Below are 14,928 nucleotides of genomic sequence, written 5' to 3' on the forward strand. Positions count from 1 at the left end.
CATGCACTGCAAGCCCTACACTGGGGGCTGTCCCTCGGGCAGGACCAAAGCAGGAACAAGAGACCCCACTAGTCCCAGCAGGAAGATTCTCAGGTGGGCTAGTCCTGCTCACCCCCAGCTCCTTGGGAGGCTGAGCAGAGTCACCATCTTTCCCCACTCAGGCTGCTCAGCGTAGGGCCAAGCGGTCACCCCCCCGACACACACACACACACCACGCTGGGCCACGAGACGCCAGTTCTACATTATGAAATTTTATTGCTGACATGCAGGAAGAGTTTTGATGTAGTACAAAAATATGTCTTTATACAAATTTTTTTTTCCATTTTTTACACTAGGATCCTTGTCTACAGCATGTCATATGTCTAATCTACTGAAACCAAACCCAGCAGCTCTCAAACCCGCCCCGAGCACTGCCATCTTTTTCCAGTTTCTTTACTATAAACGTGATCATTCACTGGTGATTAGCCATTTGCAGGAATACTCAGTATTATACAACTTTGCAGAGTCCCCAGAATATTGCTTTAACTTTGGGAAAAAACAAAACACGAACAAGTAGCGAGCTAGACCGGGGGGCGGATGGGGGACGGCGGGGGGGACTGGAGGTGCAACAATCCACACAGCGCTCCTGGGCTCTAGCCTGCCGTGAGAACTGTGGAGGGGAAGAGGAACTGGCAAGAATGGGCCGTCAGGCTATTGCCCTGAGGCGGTGTGCAGTGCCCAGGTCTCAGAAAGCCCTTCCCGCACGGTGCAGGGCAAGCCCGCAGGGAGGCCTGCCTGGCAGAGCTGTTACGTGGTGGTTGGCTGGTATTTTTGAGCAGCCAATGGCAAGGGGCTCCGCATGCCAGCTCTCACGCTGACAGCACTGAAGGGTAGTGGTGCCACACCCGTACGTAGCATCTTTGAACAAAATAAATAAGAGACTAATACGACTTCAAGCTACTGGCTCATCCCGGCGAGCTTGGCGAGGCTGTTCTAGTCCCTGTTAGTGTTCATGAGGAACTTCCTGCACACTGTGAATCTGCTTCAGGGAGTTCGGAGGCAGAACATAATGCCCAAAGCTTACAATTAACATTCCCGCCAAGGAATTTCAGTTCAGCCCCCGAGTGCATCAACAGGCAGAATCCACTGACAGAGGGCAGTAGATTTAAATACAACTGGGAACAGGCTAAGACATCTCCAGCCTTTAGGCAAGAGACGGCAACAAGCTACAAATAAATCCCACAACTCAGGCCATGCTTGTGCTCACTCACGTACCGGGGGAACGAAAAAGCAGGTGCTGGGGACTGCACGGGCTGCGGCCCCTCACTGGATACCCAGTGACACGGGGGCTCAGCCAGTGAGCACCTGTTCCAGGTACTTGGCTGATGTTGCTACTTCTCAGCACAAACCCCTGTATCTAGTGAGAAGTACTTTTGATTTGGCAACCCTGAGCCCAACCTGTGGCCAGCACAATTCCCATCTCCATGCCAGGGTCCAGGGATTGCCAGCTTCTCACATCTGTTATTCCAGCATTTCCTCGCACCTGCCCAGCCAGCTCCCAGCTGTCCACACTACTGCTTTTTTATATAGCTCCCCTGAAATCAGGTGGTTTCTTTGGTTACCACAATTAAGAGAGAGACCATTACATTAAAGCATATTCGCGTGAGTGCTGTGGGGCTCCAAGCTACGGCTGGGAACAGTGTGTGGTCAGGTCTAGAGGAAAAGCAAAACTGGCTTCTGGGTTAATCAGACGCCTGGATCGGGCAGCGTAGGCCATGGGATCTCTCTGGTGAGAACAGTTCTCTGGCAAGACCGGCATCCAGTTCACAAAATGAGGCTCCGAAATGATCTATCCTGTTCTCAACACAGCCCAATGCTTATTTAATGGCATTTGGTGGCGGAAGCTGGGATGTCCCTGTCCACGCTAATTCCCAGTGGCCAGACCAGAGGAACAGCACCAGATTCGCATGGCAGGACTGGGAGGGCAAGATAAACTAGAGAGCACATACGGTAGAGGCTTTAGCCAACCCCTCCCTCTAATTCAACACAGATTATTCTGGGGAACTTTTTCACATTATAACTCATTATCTGTGTACCAGAATGAACGGTGAAAATGCTAACAGAATTAATGCAAATTTACTGCACCTTAGATAAGCTACTGAAAAACAGGATCAATCATATATTCTCGAGAGGCTAAAAGAATCCATGAGGGGGAGTCAGGGCCAAGACGGGCTAAATGGGGTTCTGCAAAACCTCTGAATAAGCCTGGAAAGACTTTATAATAGAGCTTTGTAATGCTGGCCTGAAATGGTCATTGGCATCTCCCCCTGGTCCCACTGCTCAGGAAACAGGCTTCATTTCTTAGCTGTCTAAGGTAACCAGGATGTTAATGTTCGTATGATGCTTATTAAAGGCCAAAAGTGCTGTTACGGAGACACCAGCCAGGATTAGACAAAATATATCCAACCCAGGTGTTGTGTTAAAAATAGAACGAAGGTTTCATGCAGATAAGGGGTGGGAGGTTTCAAGAAATTGTTACTTTCATGAAACCCAGATAAAATTAAGCTTATTCAAACCATATGGAGCAAATGCTACCAGCCAACTCTCCATACTGCACTCAGCCACATATCGATTTCACCCTTGGTAATAGTCTCCCTTCCCAGAGGTTTTGCTCCATCCAGAGAACAGCACAGTTAAAAAGACAGAGGTAGATTAAAAAGTCATGATTAAAAGCAGATTAGTCATCCAGGCTTGGATTTAAAAATCGGAGATTCCAAAAGATGCCAAGAGTTTGCTGCTTCCAAAACTACCTTTCTCAAAAGTCTTCTCCCTCCAACAGAGCGAGCATGAGGCGTGTCCCTTAACAGAGCTTGAAGGAGCTGCTACATTAATCTCTATCACAGGGCACAGGTATTGCTGTCGAGCTGTAGTAGCGACGTGAAAGGCAGACTGCAGGATGGTGCTTGTGCTGTTGGATGTGTGGGAAGCTATTTCCGAAGGTATCGCTGGGCCAGGATGGCAGCATCCAAAGGGTTCATGGGCTGGGCATCATGCCCCAGGCGCCGCACAGGTGGGATGTTCCCAAACTGCCGTTTCTGCAGGAAGCTCTTCGCCTCGTGCAGCGTGTTCTTCTCCTCAGCCAGGAGCAGCTGCTGCCTCATGTAGTTCTCAAACTCGTACTGCGAGCACTCTTCGGTCACCTTCGCCTGCAGACAACACAAAGTGAGTCAGCGCTGTGGGAGTGCCAGTCCCGTGGCAAAGCACGCTTGTGCACAGCCAGTTGGTGTGAGCCCCTGAGGCCTAACAGCCAAGAACTCATTAGTCTTGGCACACTCAGCACATTGATGTGCCTTTGCCAATACCCATCTTAGATAGTCCTGAGCTACCAATAAAGCAGCGAACGAGTTCACCTAACCAAAGCATGCAGACCTCTGGGCAGCCTGTCTACTAACACAGACACGTGTAGGGTTCCCATGCAGTCACCACCAGGGAAAAGTCGGAATGGGGCAATCATGAGCTGTCCCTTGGCCCCTGCCCACTCAGAATGGGCAAAGGGTGGGCATCTCGCCCCAGAGCTGCCAACTACACTTGATCTGGGAATCTGACCACGAGGTGAGTGGGCCAAGAGGCAGCCACTTTCCCCCAGGCTGGGAATGCAGCCTGGGCTGCTCAGTGTGGAGCAGTACGAAGGCTCTAAGAGGTGCGCTGGCGCAGCAAGGTCACCAGCCATCACTTCCCACACAAATGCACTGGCAAAGAGCACAGGATGTTTATTCACGCTGCAGAATACGCGAGAGGTGCAGAGGCCGTGCTGCTACCACTTCCTGGTTCTCCCCGCAGCGACGCTGCAACTCTGGGGACCGCATTTACACATGGGAAATTCAAGCCCAATTGTTGAACAGAAAAGCTAAGAGACCAATATAGCGTGTGTGAGCTGAGCTAGCTGGTGCTGCCAGGTGCTTCCTCTGCATAGCTCCACTGCCATTGCCCTGTGGGAAGGCAGCGACAGCTATTCCGTAGAGCACGGGGAGTCAATTATGTGTTGCCAGGGTCCAAATTTCTTGGTCAAGGTACAGTCAAGGTCCAAATTCCAGAGAAAATAATAATAGAAAATAATGATAATGAGTAAATAAAAAAATTCAAGGGCCGTTCAAAAGCATCTGGCGGGCCAGATTTGGACCACAGTCTGACCGACTACCCCTGATCTAGAGTCACTGTTACCGATGGAGACCTGAGAGCTCACGCCACCTTCTGCACTGTGATTCCAGCAGCGCTCCCCTCCCTGTCTAGGGGAGGTGCTGTGGAGGGCAGGGGTCCTCCTGACAAGAAGACACAAGGGAAGTGAAGGGACAAGAAAAAGTGGGAGTTGAGGAGAAAGGCAACTGAAGGGGAAGTGTGCTGACTCTGAGGCCTGGGGGAAAGGAGCTGGCTGTCAGAGCAGGGACAAATTCTCATATGTGCCCACTCGGCAGGACAGCTGGTTATCTGCCCACCACAACCAAAGCCTCCCTATATCTCAACACCGTGTGAAATAAGCTCACCGCCACGCTGCCTTCTTACCTCTTGGGGGGTTTCTGGGTTAGTCACCTGGTCATCAATATCAGGCACCACTTGCAAAGGGCCACTTAGTGAGGACATGGACTGCCTGGGGTGTGGAGAACACAGTGCATTAGCAATTTATGGCACAGACACACTAGAGTCACTAAACACACAGACAGGGTACGTCCCACCTGCCACGCAGCACCTGTGTGCTCACTGCAGCTCCAGCTAACCAGGTGTCTCTAGGGTGGGCGTCTGTCTCGATGCCTCGCACACTACGCCACGGAAGACGCTACTTCACACTCTCGGTTTTTGCCAGTGCTCTAAGCAGGATGTGGCACTCTTACCGCCTTGTTTAGGCAGAAATGAAAATAGCCCGTGTTCCAGAAATTGCTGAGTTTGCTGCTGACTCACCGGGTGCCCACTCTAGCACCAGGCTTGGGGGCATTCTGCAGAGAGACTGCACTGCACAGCTGGTGGGGGGGGCGGGGAGAACAGGGAACTGTTGCTAGAATGGGCCCTTGGCTAGGGGCTGAGACAGAGGAGCTTCCTCTTGCTCAGTACGTGCACAGTTCTGGAGTCAGATTGATCCTTAAATGGCATCCCTGTCCCCGCCACAATTAAATGCTCTAATTTAGAACAGAAACATCTACCCTGTGCCCTTTTCAGGGCTCATGCCTGGTTTTACTTAGTTGGACTTCATATCACTGGTTACAACCCGTGGGCCGCCCAAGTCTCAATAGCAACATATTCCCGTTGCACAAGCGAGGTACGCCTGACCCCCAGGAAGCACAAACTCCCCATCCTCCTGAAGCTGGAAGCACTCACCACGATGCTATGATGGAGCTGAGGGATTCCAGTACTTCAGAGGCCGTGAGACGCTGCTGCGGATCCAACACCAGCAGTTTTCGGATCAAACACACAGTGTTTTCAGAAACCCGCCCATCTCTGCCAGAGAAACGTGCCGTCAGAGCAAGACAAAGGCCACGACGGTTACTCAGCCCAAAGATTGCTGGATGTGGGAGGAATAGCCAGGGGCTGGTGTGGGGCAGGGGACGGGACAGCAGGGCAGCACATGCAGCGCAAGGGCCGTGCTCGGATTCACTAGAGCTCAAAATTAACTACTGGGTTTGATTTCCTTCAGTTTGATTTCCATGTTTCCTTGTTCAAGCTGGGGGCAGCAGTGTTAGGGCCTTGCTCACATTTAGAACAAGGTGCCAGAGCACAGCTCCTGCATCCTTGTAGGGCACTGTATGCTGGAACGCTTGCACCCAGCGCCACTGACGCCCAGGGCCTTTCGCTAGCTGGAGCTCCCACAGCCACTGTTCCACATGCACTAGGGGCTGGGCACGCCGGGGGCTGAGTCACTCACTCAGGGATGGTGTACTCGGCAGCCTTGATTTTGCGGAAGAGCTCCTGAGGTATGCTGTCATAGAAGGGAAACTGGCCGTACAGCATGGTGAAGAGCACCACGCCCAGTGCCCACATATCGCTGGGTTTCCCACGATACGGCCGACCTGGAGAGAGGAAGGGACAAAAGCAGGTCACGCGATGCTGCGACCTCGGGCTCTCATTCAGTATGGCGCAGCACAGGAACCGTCTCCCAAGCAAGTTCTTCTTTCGGCATTAGATCAGCATGATTATAACCCTTCGGCTCCTGAGCTAGCCAGCCACCTTTCGAAGGAGTCTCCATTAAGACAGTGCATGCAGTGTGCACGTGAACTCCCCTCTGCAGGACGCACACTGATGGGTAAGAAGTCAAGCTGTTCTCTAGCTGAAGCCTTCCCCTGTCTGAGGGGAAAAGTTATTTACCACAGGACCTTGAGATTACATTAAATGTGCAAGTTCTCATGGCCTGACACCATGCAGCACTTCACAGGGGCTTGGGATGTGGCCTATCCTGCTCTCTGAAGCTGCAGGTTCATATTCTGGTAGTGCTCCTGCAGCCCTTCCTTTGTCCAGAAGCAGATAGAATGAGTATCTTGAACCCATCTGGGGTTCCTCTAAAGTCCTGTCTCCTCTACATCCTCACCAGGGATGCCCTGGGGGCATTTCTTTTGTTCCCCAACCCCACTGCCATGCACTGATGATCAGTGTCCACCACACTAGGTGCTGCACGTATTGGGCAAAGTACTCCTAGGTGTGTATTGCTCCAACTCCGGTTCATTAGGTTCAGAGGAATTTCATTGTTGGCAAGAGTGAAACGACAGAAGACTAAAGATCCCTGCAATGAGAAGCATGGGGGGGGACTGGGAAAAGAACCTGGAAAAATATCCACCTCAGGTTAGCCCCAATCTGAAAGCTACCACCATACAGCCCCTATCGCCTGGCTGTATAGGACATCACCATATTCATGTGGAGGTGCAGACTCCCAAGCTGGTCACACATGATACACCCAACTGAGCTGACATGACTCAGCCCTTAGGTGAGATCTGAAATAGATGGTTGCTGAAGTCTGACATTAAGAGGCACAGCTCAGAGAACCTCTCCCCCATGCCTCAGCATCCCGGGAGCCCTCCACTGCAGCCCCCATGGCACTCTGGAATCCGCTAGAGCAGGGGTCGGCAACCTTTCAGAAGTGCTGTGTCGAGTCTTCATTTATTCACTCTGATTGAAGGTTCCGCGTGCCAGTCAGACATGTTAACGTTTTTAGAAGGTCTCTTTCTATAAGTCTATAATATAGAACTAAACGATTGTTGTATGTAAAGTAAATAAGGTTTTTAAAATGTTTAAGAAGCTTCATTTAAAATTAAATGAAAATGCAGAGCCCCCCAGACCGGTGGCCAGGACCCGGGCAGTGAGTGCCACTGAAAATCAGCTGGCGTGCCGCCTTCGGCCCGTGTGCTCTAGGCTGCCTACCCCTGCGCTAGAGGGAACTGCTGCTTTAGAATCCCTGCAGTCAGTCACCTCATCAATCACGCACAGAAGAGCTTGCAGGAGCTCCTGTTGCTGTACCACAGCACAGGATTAAGGGAACGACTTCCTCTGAGTCACCAGTGAGTCACCGCTGCAGCATTTGGTATCGGTACTAATTATTCTTTGCTTTGTGCAGCTCAAGAGGCACCTCACCCTCCTCCTTCCTTGCCGACTTCTGCAGTGACACTGGGTCAGCCATGACATTCAGCCCATCTCTTAGCAGGAGACAGCTCCTTCGAGAGCCCTAAAACAAGGAGTAATGATCCCTGCTGCTTTAGCTCCCCCTCACCCCAGAATATTAGACATGCAGACAGAAGGAGGCTCCACCACACCAAGAACAGTCTCTTAGAAACTAAATGAACATCTAGTTTGGAAGGAAAATCTGATGGCCTTGGGTCTCGTCTGCTGCCAGGTTCAGAGGATACTGTGGCCACGGACTGAGTGGTTCCCGAGCTGCATTCTTACTGCAGGCTCCAGCCTGAGGCTCCTGGGGGTGCAGGATTACACACAGACTCTTCCCTTTCACAGGACTGGCTCGGAAGGTGCTCATGCCAGAGGGATCCATCCCAGAGCCACAGGCTTTTGCCTGGGAAGGTCTGCCATCGGTGCTGCAGCTGTGGGCTGTCCCAATATACAAGGCCCTTAGCAGCCTCTACTCCAGGGAAGTCAATGTGACTGGAGAGTACCCAGAACCTTGCAGGGCTGGGCCCACAGATGTGTCATGCCCAAATTTGGCAACAAGGGAGATTTTAGAAGAGCAAAGAAATGCTCCCAGTAGCACTACGCAGCCATGAGTGGCAAGGTCAGGCAGGGCCCGGGCCCAGGCCAGATTACTGCAGAACCCCACCGATGAGTGAGGACAAGCCCCAGCAAAGCAGGAGGGCTGGAGACAGCAGCAGGGAGTTCCAAGCAACCTCTGTCACAAAGAGCAGCCAATTTTGCTCAGACTGCCCCAGTGCCCTGAAATGTACTTAACTCACTCCACCCACTTGGCCACAGGAGCTCACAATACCTCGAGAAGCAGGCGAGATGCTTACAGGCCTGCAGAGCTCTCAGCAGGTTCTGGCCTGCGAGTCTCTCTGCACAGAGGCCCATGGCGTTTGCTGGCTTAGGACAGATACTGGGTAACATGGACCTATGGGGCTTTGCTTTCTGGAGGCTCACTCGGTTCCTCTGTGTCAGGCATTGAGGGGAGAGGATAAGATGAACAAAGTTAAAAATCCTGCCCACTTTCCTACCTCCCCCCCCCCCCCCCCCCAATCTTTGTACTCGCCCCAATTGAGTCAAGAAGCAGCCAGGCATTGCTGCAGCTAGTCACTATATTCTAGTGCAAATCTCCATGGCAAATGATGTCTCTGGATTACAGCTGACCAAACAATGAAAGGCTCACTTCTCACATGCTGGCCTGCTACAATGCTACAGATGTCGCATAAGATAATGACAGGGCCTTAAAACAGATCCTGGAAGGAAGCAGATCAAATGCCCCAGAGATTTTCAGAAGCCTGCTGTATCTCAGGGTCAAGGCCCGGAAACGTGCAGTGAGGCACCCATGGGAAGCAGACACTCCAGGGTGAACTACCTCACGGCTGTTGCTGATCTGTCTCTGCCCCTGCCCAGGCAGGATGAAGCCAGGGAGAAGAGACTCGAGCCTTGCGGGCAGGACTAAGAGGTGCCTGCTGATAGAACACAGACCATGGTGAGAGAGAGAGAGGAGCCTGTCTCTGCAGGTTTTGCTGCCTCCTGGAACATAAAAAGCCATTTTTATTGATACTTTAAGAGGGGTCCAACAGAGTCCACAGACCAAGGGAGGTCTCCTAGCAGAAAAAGGCAGAATCCAAACACACAGAAGTCAAGCTCTCTCAGGGTAGATATCAAACACCAGCTTGGGCCAGGCCTTGAACCAGCCAGGGCTGACTCGGAAGCAACACCGAACATCATGGCTCACTAAGCCCCGTTCTCTCCAGGCACAAACAGCTCAGCTGTGGTAGCACAGACTTGGGATTCTAACTTGACACCCTGCTATGTGCCAGGTCCCCTAAACGCGTTAAAGCCACAGGTCACTAGTGCAGTCACTGCCTAGTCAAACACAACCACCACCACCTACTTCGCTATTGCAGATTCAGCAGCCAGGACGTTGGCCAGGGGATCTTTATTTTCCACCAAGGCAGCACCCAGAGACTAAGCAAAAGGGAGCCGTGTAACATCAGACAGCACAGCCAGGGGCGAGTGCCACACTCCTGAGGTGTCAGCACTGACTGAGCCCTGGTTCTTGTGTGGGATGTGCTAAGCTGCACAGATCCCTCGTGGGACAGAATTAAGACAGAGCCCAAGAGCTTGTCTACACATGGACTCCGCCAGGATTCCTGACCAACTCCACGTGTGGACATGCTGATTTCAGAGTCAGAGAGCATTGTTCTGGTGTAGCTTAATCCAAGAATTACAAACACTCTTCCCTTCCCCTCCCTGCCTGGCTGGAAAATAGACTAGTTCTAATATCGGGGTGTAAGAGGATCTTAGGAGGCATGTTACATCTGGGAACAAGACTAGACAGAGTTCTCTTCCAGTAACAAGAGCAGCATACAAATAAAACAAAGCTGACTACACGCGCAGGGCTGTGAACTCCCGCTGAGGAAGGAAGGGGATCGCCTACCACTGAGAACGTCTGGGCTGATGTACGCGGGGCTCCCTCGCTGATCCTTCAGCAGGTCGTCTTCGCTCACTAGGTGCTTTCCAAGACAGAAGTTTGTTATGGTTATTCGGTGAGTCCTGGGGAGGATTAAAAGGCATTAATGAGCAAGGAGCGCCAGGTCAGGAGCCAGACAGTGTGAACCAAGGGCAACACTAAGGCAGAAACAACTATACTTCTTTGCAGGAAGCCAATAAAACACCAAGCAAAGGCTAGCTTTACATTGGCAGCTGTCGTTATAACCCAGCCCATTCTGAGGGAGAGGCATTCTAAATATGCTAAAATAGGACTTGGCATCGTATTTGCAAGGGGCAAAGTGCCAAGCTGGACCTCTGTGTTGGGCTTTAAAATCTCTACCACCTCTTGTGAGCACCAAGAAATGGCAGCTTTTTCATTTGAGAAGTTGACCCTCTTTCCCCCGCAATCTTTCCACAGACCAATCTTCAAACAAGTACTCCACTGCAGCGGTGTTTCACGGCACACAACCAGGCTTTCCTGGATACTCTTTACATGGAAGTACCCAGTGTGCAGACAATGGTTAATCAATAACTAGGGGTTTCTTTATGGATAACTGTTTCTAGGTAAAGAGGATAAAAACTTTAGATATACACATGTTTCACACCAAAATACCCTTGTTTCTACAGGATTCCTGATCTGATTTAAGAAATTCTTGGAGTTAAGCTCATTATGAAATTAATTACCTCCATGTTACTTTCAGTCACTTGAACAATCTAAGAATCTTAACATAAAACTCAAAGAATGGAGGCCAAAGCCACTGTCTAGAAGATGACATTATTATACTCTGGGAAAGTATTTCTAATGTAGTGCTGGCAGGTGTGGATTAAGTCAGTCAAAATTATCCATGAAATAGTAGAAGAATAAAAAAATCAAGTATGGGTTGGCAATGGAGAGAGTTTCCCCATTATTTTTATTTAAGAAACAAGACTGATGTTCAAGAGACTCCCATTAGACTATTGTCAAGAGATTAAAAGTGGAATGTCAAGAGACACTCTGTGGAAGGATAGCAGATCCAAGCTTTGCTAGCGATGTAAAAGGCTCAGTGTTTAGATTAACAGACACGAAGACGTTCAGAGTTGCTTGGCTTTCTTGAGGCACTGAAATCTGATCTGATTTGCAAATGTAGAATCAAGCTGCTGCACTGGCTACTTTGGAGGTGGCCTGAGCTAGCCAGAGGTTTTCATGCTGGGATCGGTTTTCCAGGTGACAACGGCTGCAGTATTTTCATTAGCCTAGGAACGTGATGTCTGTGGTTTGGATTTTATAAAGCGACAGTCAGCCAACTCCACCACTGCAGCCAACAGAGAAAACATGGGTTTTTACAACGGGCATGTCTGGCGCCGAAAGAACATTTCTGATCAGCCCAAATCATTGGTCCTCTCCACAGCAAGCTATTCAAAAGCTTACCTCCCTGCCCCTTTTCAACGACTCGTTGTTGTAGACGATCCAGTCAGTTTCTCTCTTCAGTTAATGGCATTCTAGCCATAAAACTCGTTATTTTAGACAAGAATAAACCTAGCATATATTTGGTAAAACCGTTCTTTATACCCAAGCATCTTGGTGTCACTTCAAATGCCTTTCCCGTCTCGCTAGTAAGGGATGCATGTGCACAGACGGTTTGGTGCCCCCCCGGCATGTGATGTTTGTAGCAAGGACCCTTAGGGAAGTCTCATTTTGCCTCTTTCCCGCAACCAAAGGAGTTAAACAGAAAGCTTATCCTGCAGCTGTGATCGTTAAACACAATACAGGGAAAGCAGCTCCTTGCACTGAAAACCACCAACTCTTGCAGGGGAACCACAGCATTCAGTCGGGGCAGGTAAAGACTTTTCTGTTTGTCTTCAAATAGGAACTGGGAGCTGGGTACACACAGCCAGCATGTATCTAGAGATTCTGCGTGGGAGCAGAAAGGTGGTATTGGGGGAGTTGAGCATAAGACTTTAGATTCCCACAGCTTCTCTCTGATCACATCACCCAACAAGAAAACCAGACAGCCCCAAATCACCATCCAATGAATCAGATGAGCCGCCGGGCGAGATGGTTAAGAAATGTGCACTCTTGGCCTCTAGCTCAAGGTACAACAGTAGAAGAAATGTGCAAGTGCAGCCTGTGTCATTCCTGAAACTGCTGGATACAGAGCTTCCATCTAATAATCAGCAGTGCAGTAACACACTGACTGCCCAGGCCCCACAGCCCCAACATGAACTACTGAGAACGTGACCACTATTTCCACCCCAAATCAGAGCTTTAGAAATCTGAAGCTGGATAAAAGACATTAATTCTCGACACTTCTGGAAAGTAACTCCAAGGCGTGATGCAGGAGCCATGGATGGCCAAACACATATGAAGCTCTAAGAAGAACATTCCACATGTGGACATTGGAGGCAAGATAGGGACAATACACTAGCAAGGCAACACAAGATGACTACCACAATACTTCACAAAGCTAATGGAAGCACACGCAGAAGTGATGCTCAACAAGTACCCATTTCCCTGACGAGTTTGGATACAAGTGAGTGTCTGAGATGCGCCACAGCTTGAATGCTGACCATGATATAGACTATGCAGATGAACTATTGCACGACAGTGCTGCCACGAGGTAACAAGAGAAGAGAAGTGGAATAGAAACAGTAGTGTAATCTGAATCACGTGGAAACACGTTCCCCTGGCATCTTGCCAATTCTGGTGAAAGTTGTGACTGGGATTAAGCTATTTTAAAACACTAACACTAAAATCTTGAACTCTAAAAGTTACTGTGAAATTCACGTCAGCTTAGTAAAGTGGGAACTCAACCTAGATGGCCATTTTACTTTAAACGTGAATTTTAAACACTGAACTGATTAGTTCAACATTCAGCAAGGTATTTTAAGTAATGGAGCTCACGTTCTGGGAAGATATGCATGGCTAAAAACGAGGAGAGACTAAGAGTGGAAAGAACATGAATGTTTCTCCAAGTCAATGTATGTTTTGATAGGAATAGCCTAACACTGACGGACAAAGGGAAACCCTAGGGTTTGCTACACGGAATGTGATATACAACTTCTTTGGGCCTAATGAGCACGACTAACTCTTCTCAAAGTGAAAACTTTATTTTCACTATATTTAAAAGGCTTGAGAAGTCACCAGCTAAGTTTGTCTTGTTAAGACAAGACTAGATTTTTGGGACAAAAAGAAAGGCCAACAAGGCCGACTGTACGTCGGAATAAAGCCACACGCTGTGTTGGATAATACTATAGGATTGCAGGATTCAGAACTGAGCCACTGGTTACTCAATTAAAGTCCAGTTTTGAATGAGTGTCAGAAAACAAGATTAACTCAAAAGATCCTCCACTTTTTTTTGGCAGACTTTAAGCTTTACTTGGGTTACTGAGACACTGGTGACCAGCTCTTACAATTTAACTGCAGAGAAATGATGGCTTTATTCCCTCAAGGCAGTCAATCCCATTCCAACAGGACTGGGAGAGAGAAATAAACGGAGATTTGCATCAGCGCCGTTTGGTTTCAATGAGTCACACTTCAGTTATGAGCCTTCTGGCTGATGGTCTGTTTTTTTCTTTTCTAGGAACTTGGGTTGCACCTCCCACCCATAAAAAAAGAAGAGAAGCTGTGCCAACCTCCCTGGAACAGGAGAGTTCACTTTCTCCAGAGAAGGGGAATGTATCTGGGTGTTTGAATATTTTAGGCTGGGCAGCCCCCTGTTTTTATTTTCCAAACACAACTTAAGGACCAGATCCTGCCCTCTGAGGTATGCACACCACCCGCACTAGAGTTGGTGCACAATGGCTCCAAGATAGAAAATTCTGCTGTTTGGCCAGTGGAAGAGAAATTGAAAGCCTGACTGAAATAAATTATCAGAAGTAATTAACTCCTGGCTCATTTCCACAAAAACAAGGGCCCCTTTCCGCCTTCTTTACACCCATCCAATCCCACTGTCTTCAATGGGGCAGCTCAGGTGCAACTGAGGGCAGAATCAAGTCCCAGAGTTTAAGCAACTTCAAACCAGTTGTGAAAGAAGCAGCAGCAAAATACAATTGAAGCTGGAAAGGGAGTCAGCACGACACCAGAATGAAAGCAGGAAACAGGCTAGGAGCACCCATCCTGCAAGGAAAAATAAGAAAGCACAAACAGGTGTCTGGTGTCAAATACAACTTGGGGAGAGACAGAAGGGTCAGCTTAGCCGGTGAGAACTGGCTGAACATAGATTTTAAAAGGACCACTCAGAAGGCTCCTGGATTGAATATAGAGGGTGGTGCTAGTGAGAAATGTGACCATGTAAATATGGGACCAATTTACAACTTACTAACAGGTCTAGCTCTCTACACATCTTGGGATCTGACTGCACTTTACTGACTACACTTTTACTCCCATTAGCCCTGCAGAACCAATAGGGTTCTAGTCTGCCTTGTGCACCCGAATGGTCAGATAAATCCCAGCTACAGAATCTTTGTTACTAGCGATGAGGTAAGAGGCAATAAAGGTGGATTTTCAGACCGAGGCGGAATTTGGTGTCAGCAGTTACCAAAACATCGTCTGATCTGTAAACGGAGCAAGTTTTTTTCCCCTGTAAGTCAGACGATAAAAACCTGCAAAGTAAATGTAGAACTGACTACAGATAACTGTTCTTTAAGGGGGATCTTGCATTAATGCAGTGCTTTTTATATCCTGCTGCAGCCTAGACCCGCACTAATCTATAATTATGAGTGGATCTTATAAAGCTAGTTTGATCTGAGCTATATACAACATGAATAATCACAGGAGAGGTACAGTTTAGCATCCAAACATCCCAACCCCCA

The 14,928-nt window shown here is 49.1% G+C and overlaps 1 protein-coding gene across 2 annotated transcripts in view; it reads right to left on the bottom strand.

The window, feature by feature from the left end:
* Nucleotides 1-231: 231 nt before the first annotated feature.
* Nucleotides 232-14,928, bottom strand: part of STK40 (serine/threonine kinase 40) — a 40,586-nt gene continuing 25,889 nt past the window's right edge. For both annotated transcript variants that reach the window (XM_054011796.1, XM_054011797.1), the window contains exons 8-12: nucleotides 10,085-10,200; nucleotides 5,891-6,035; nucleotides 5,347-5,466; nucleotides 4,540-4,624; nucleotides 232-3,185 (exon numbers count right to left, since the gene is read on the bottom strand). In XM_054011796.1, coding sequence (XP_053867771.1) covers nucleotides 2,967-3,185; nucleotides 4,540-4,624; nucleotides 5,347-5,466; nucleotides 5,891-6,035; nucleotides 10,085-10,200 — 685 coding nt within the window. In that variant the 3' untranslated portion in view covers nucleotides 232-2,966. The remainder of the gene's footprint in view (nucleotides 3,186-4,539; nucleotides 4,625-5,346; nucleotides 5,467-5,890; nucleotides 6,036-10,084; nucleotides 10,201-14,928) is intronic.

The sequence above is a fragment of the Malaclemys terrapin genome, chromosome 22 (assembly GCF_027887155.1).
Source record: "Malaclemys terrapin pileata isolate rMalTer1 chromosome 22, rMalTer1.hap1, whole genome shotgun sequence".
In the NCBI taxonomy this organism is placed as follows: domain Eukaryota; kingdom Metazoa; phylum Chordata; order Testudines; family Emydidae; genus Malaclemys; species Malaclemys terrapin.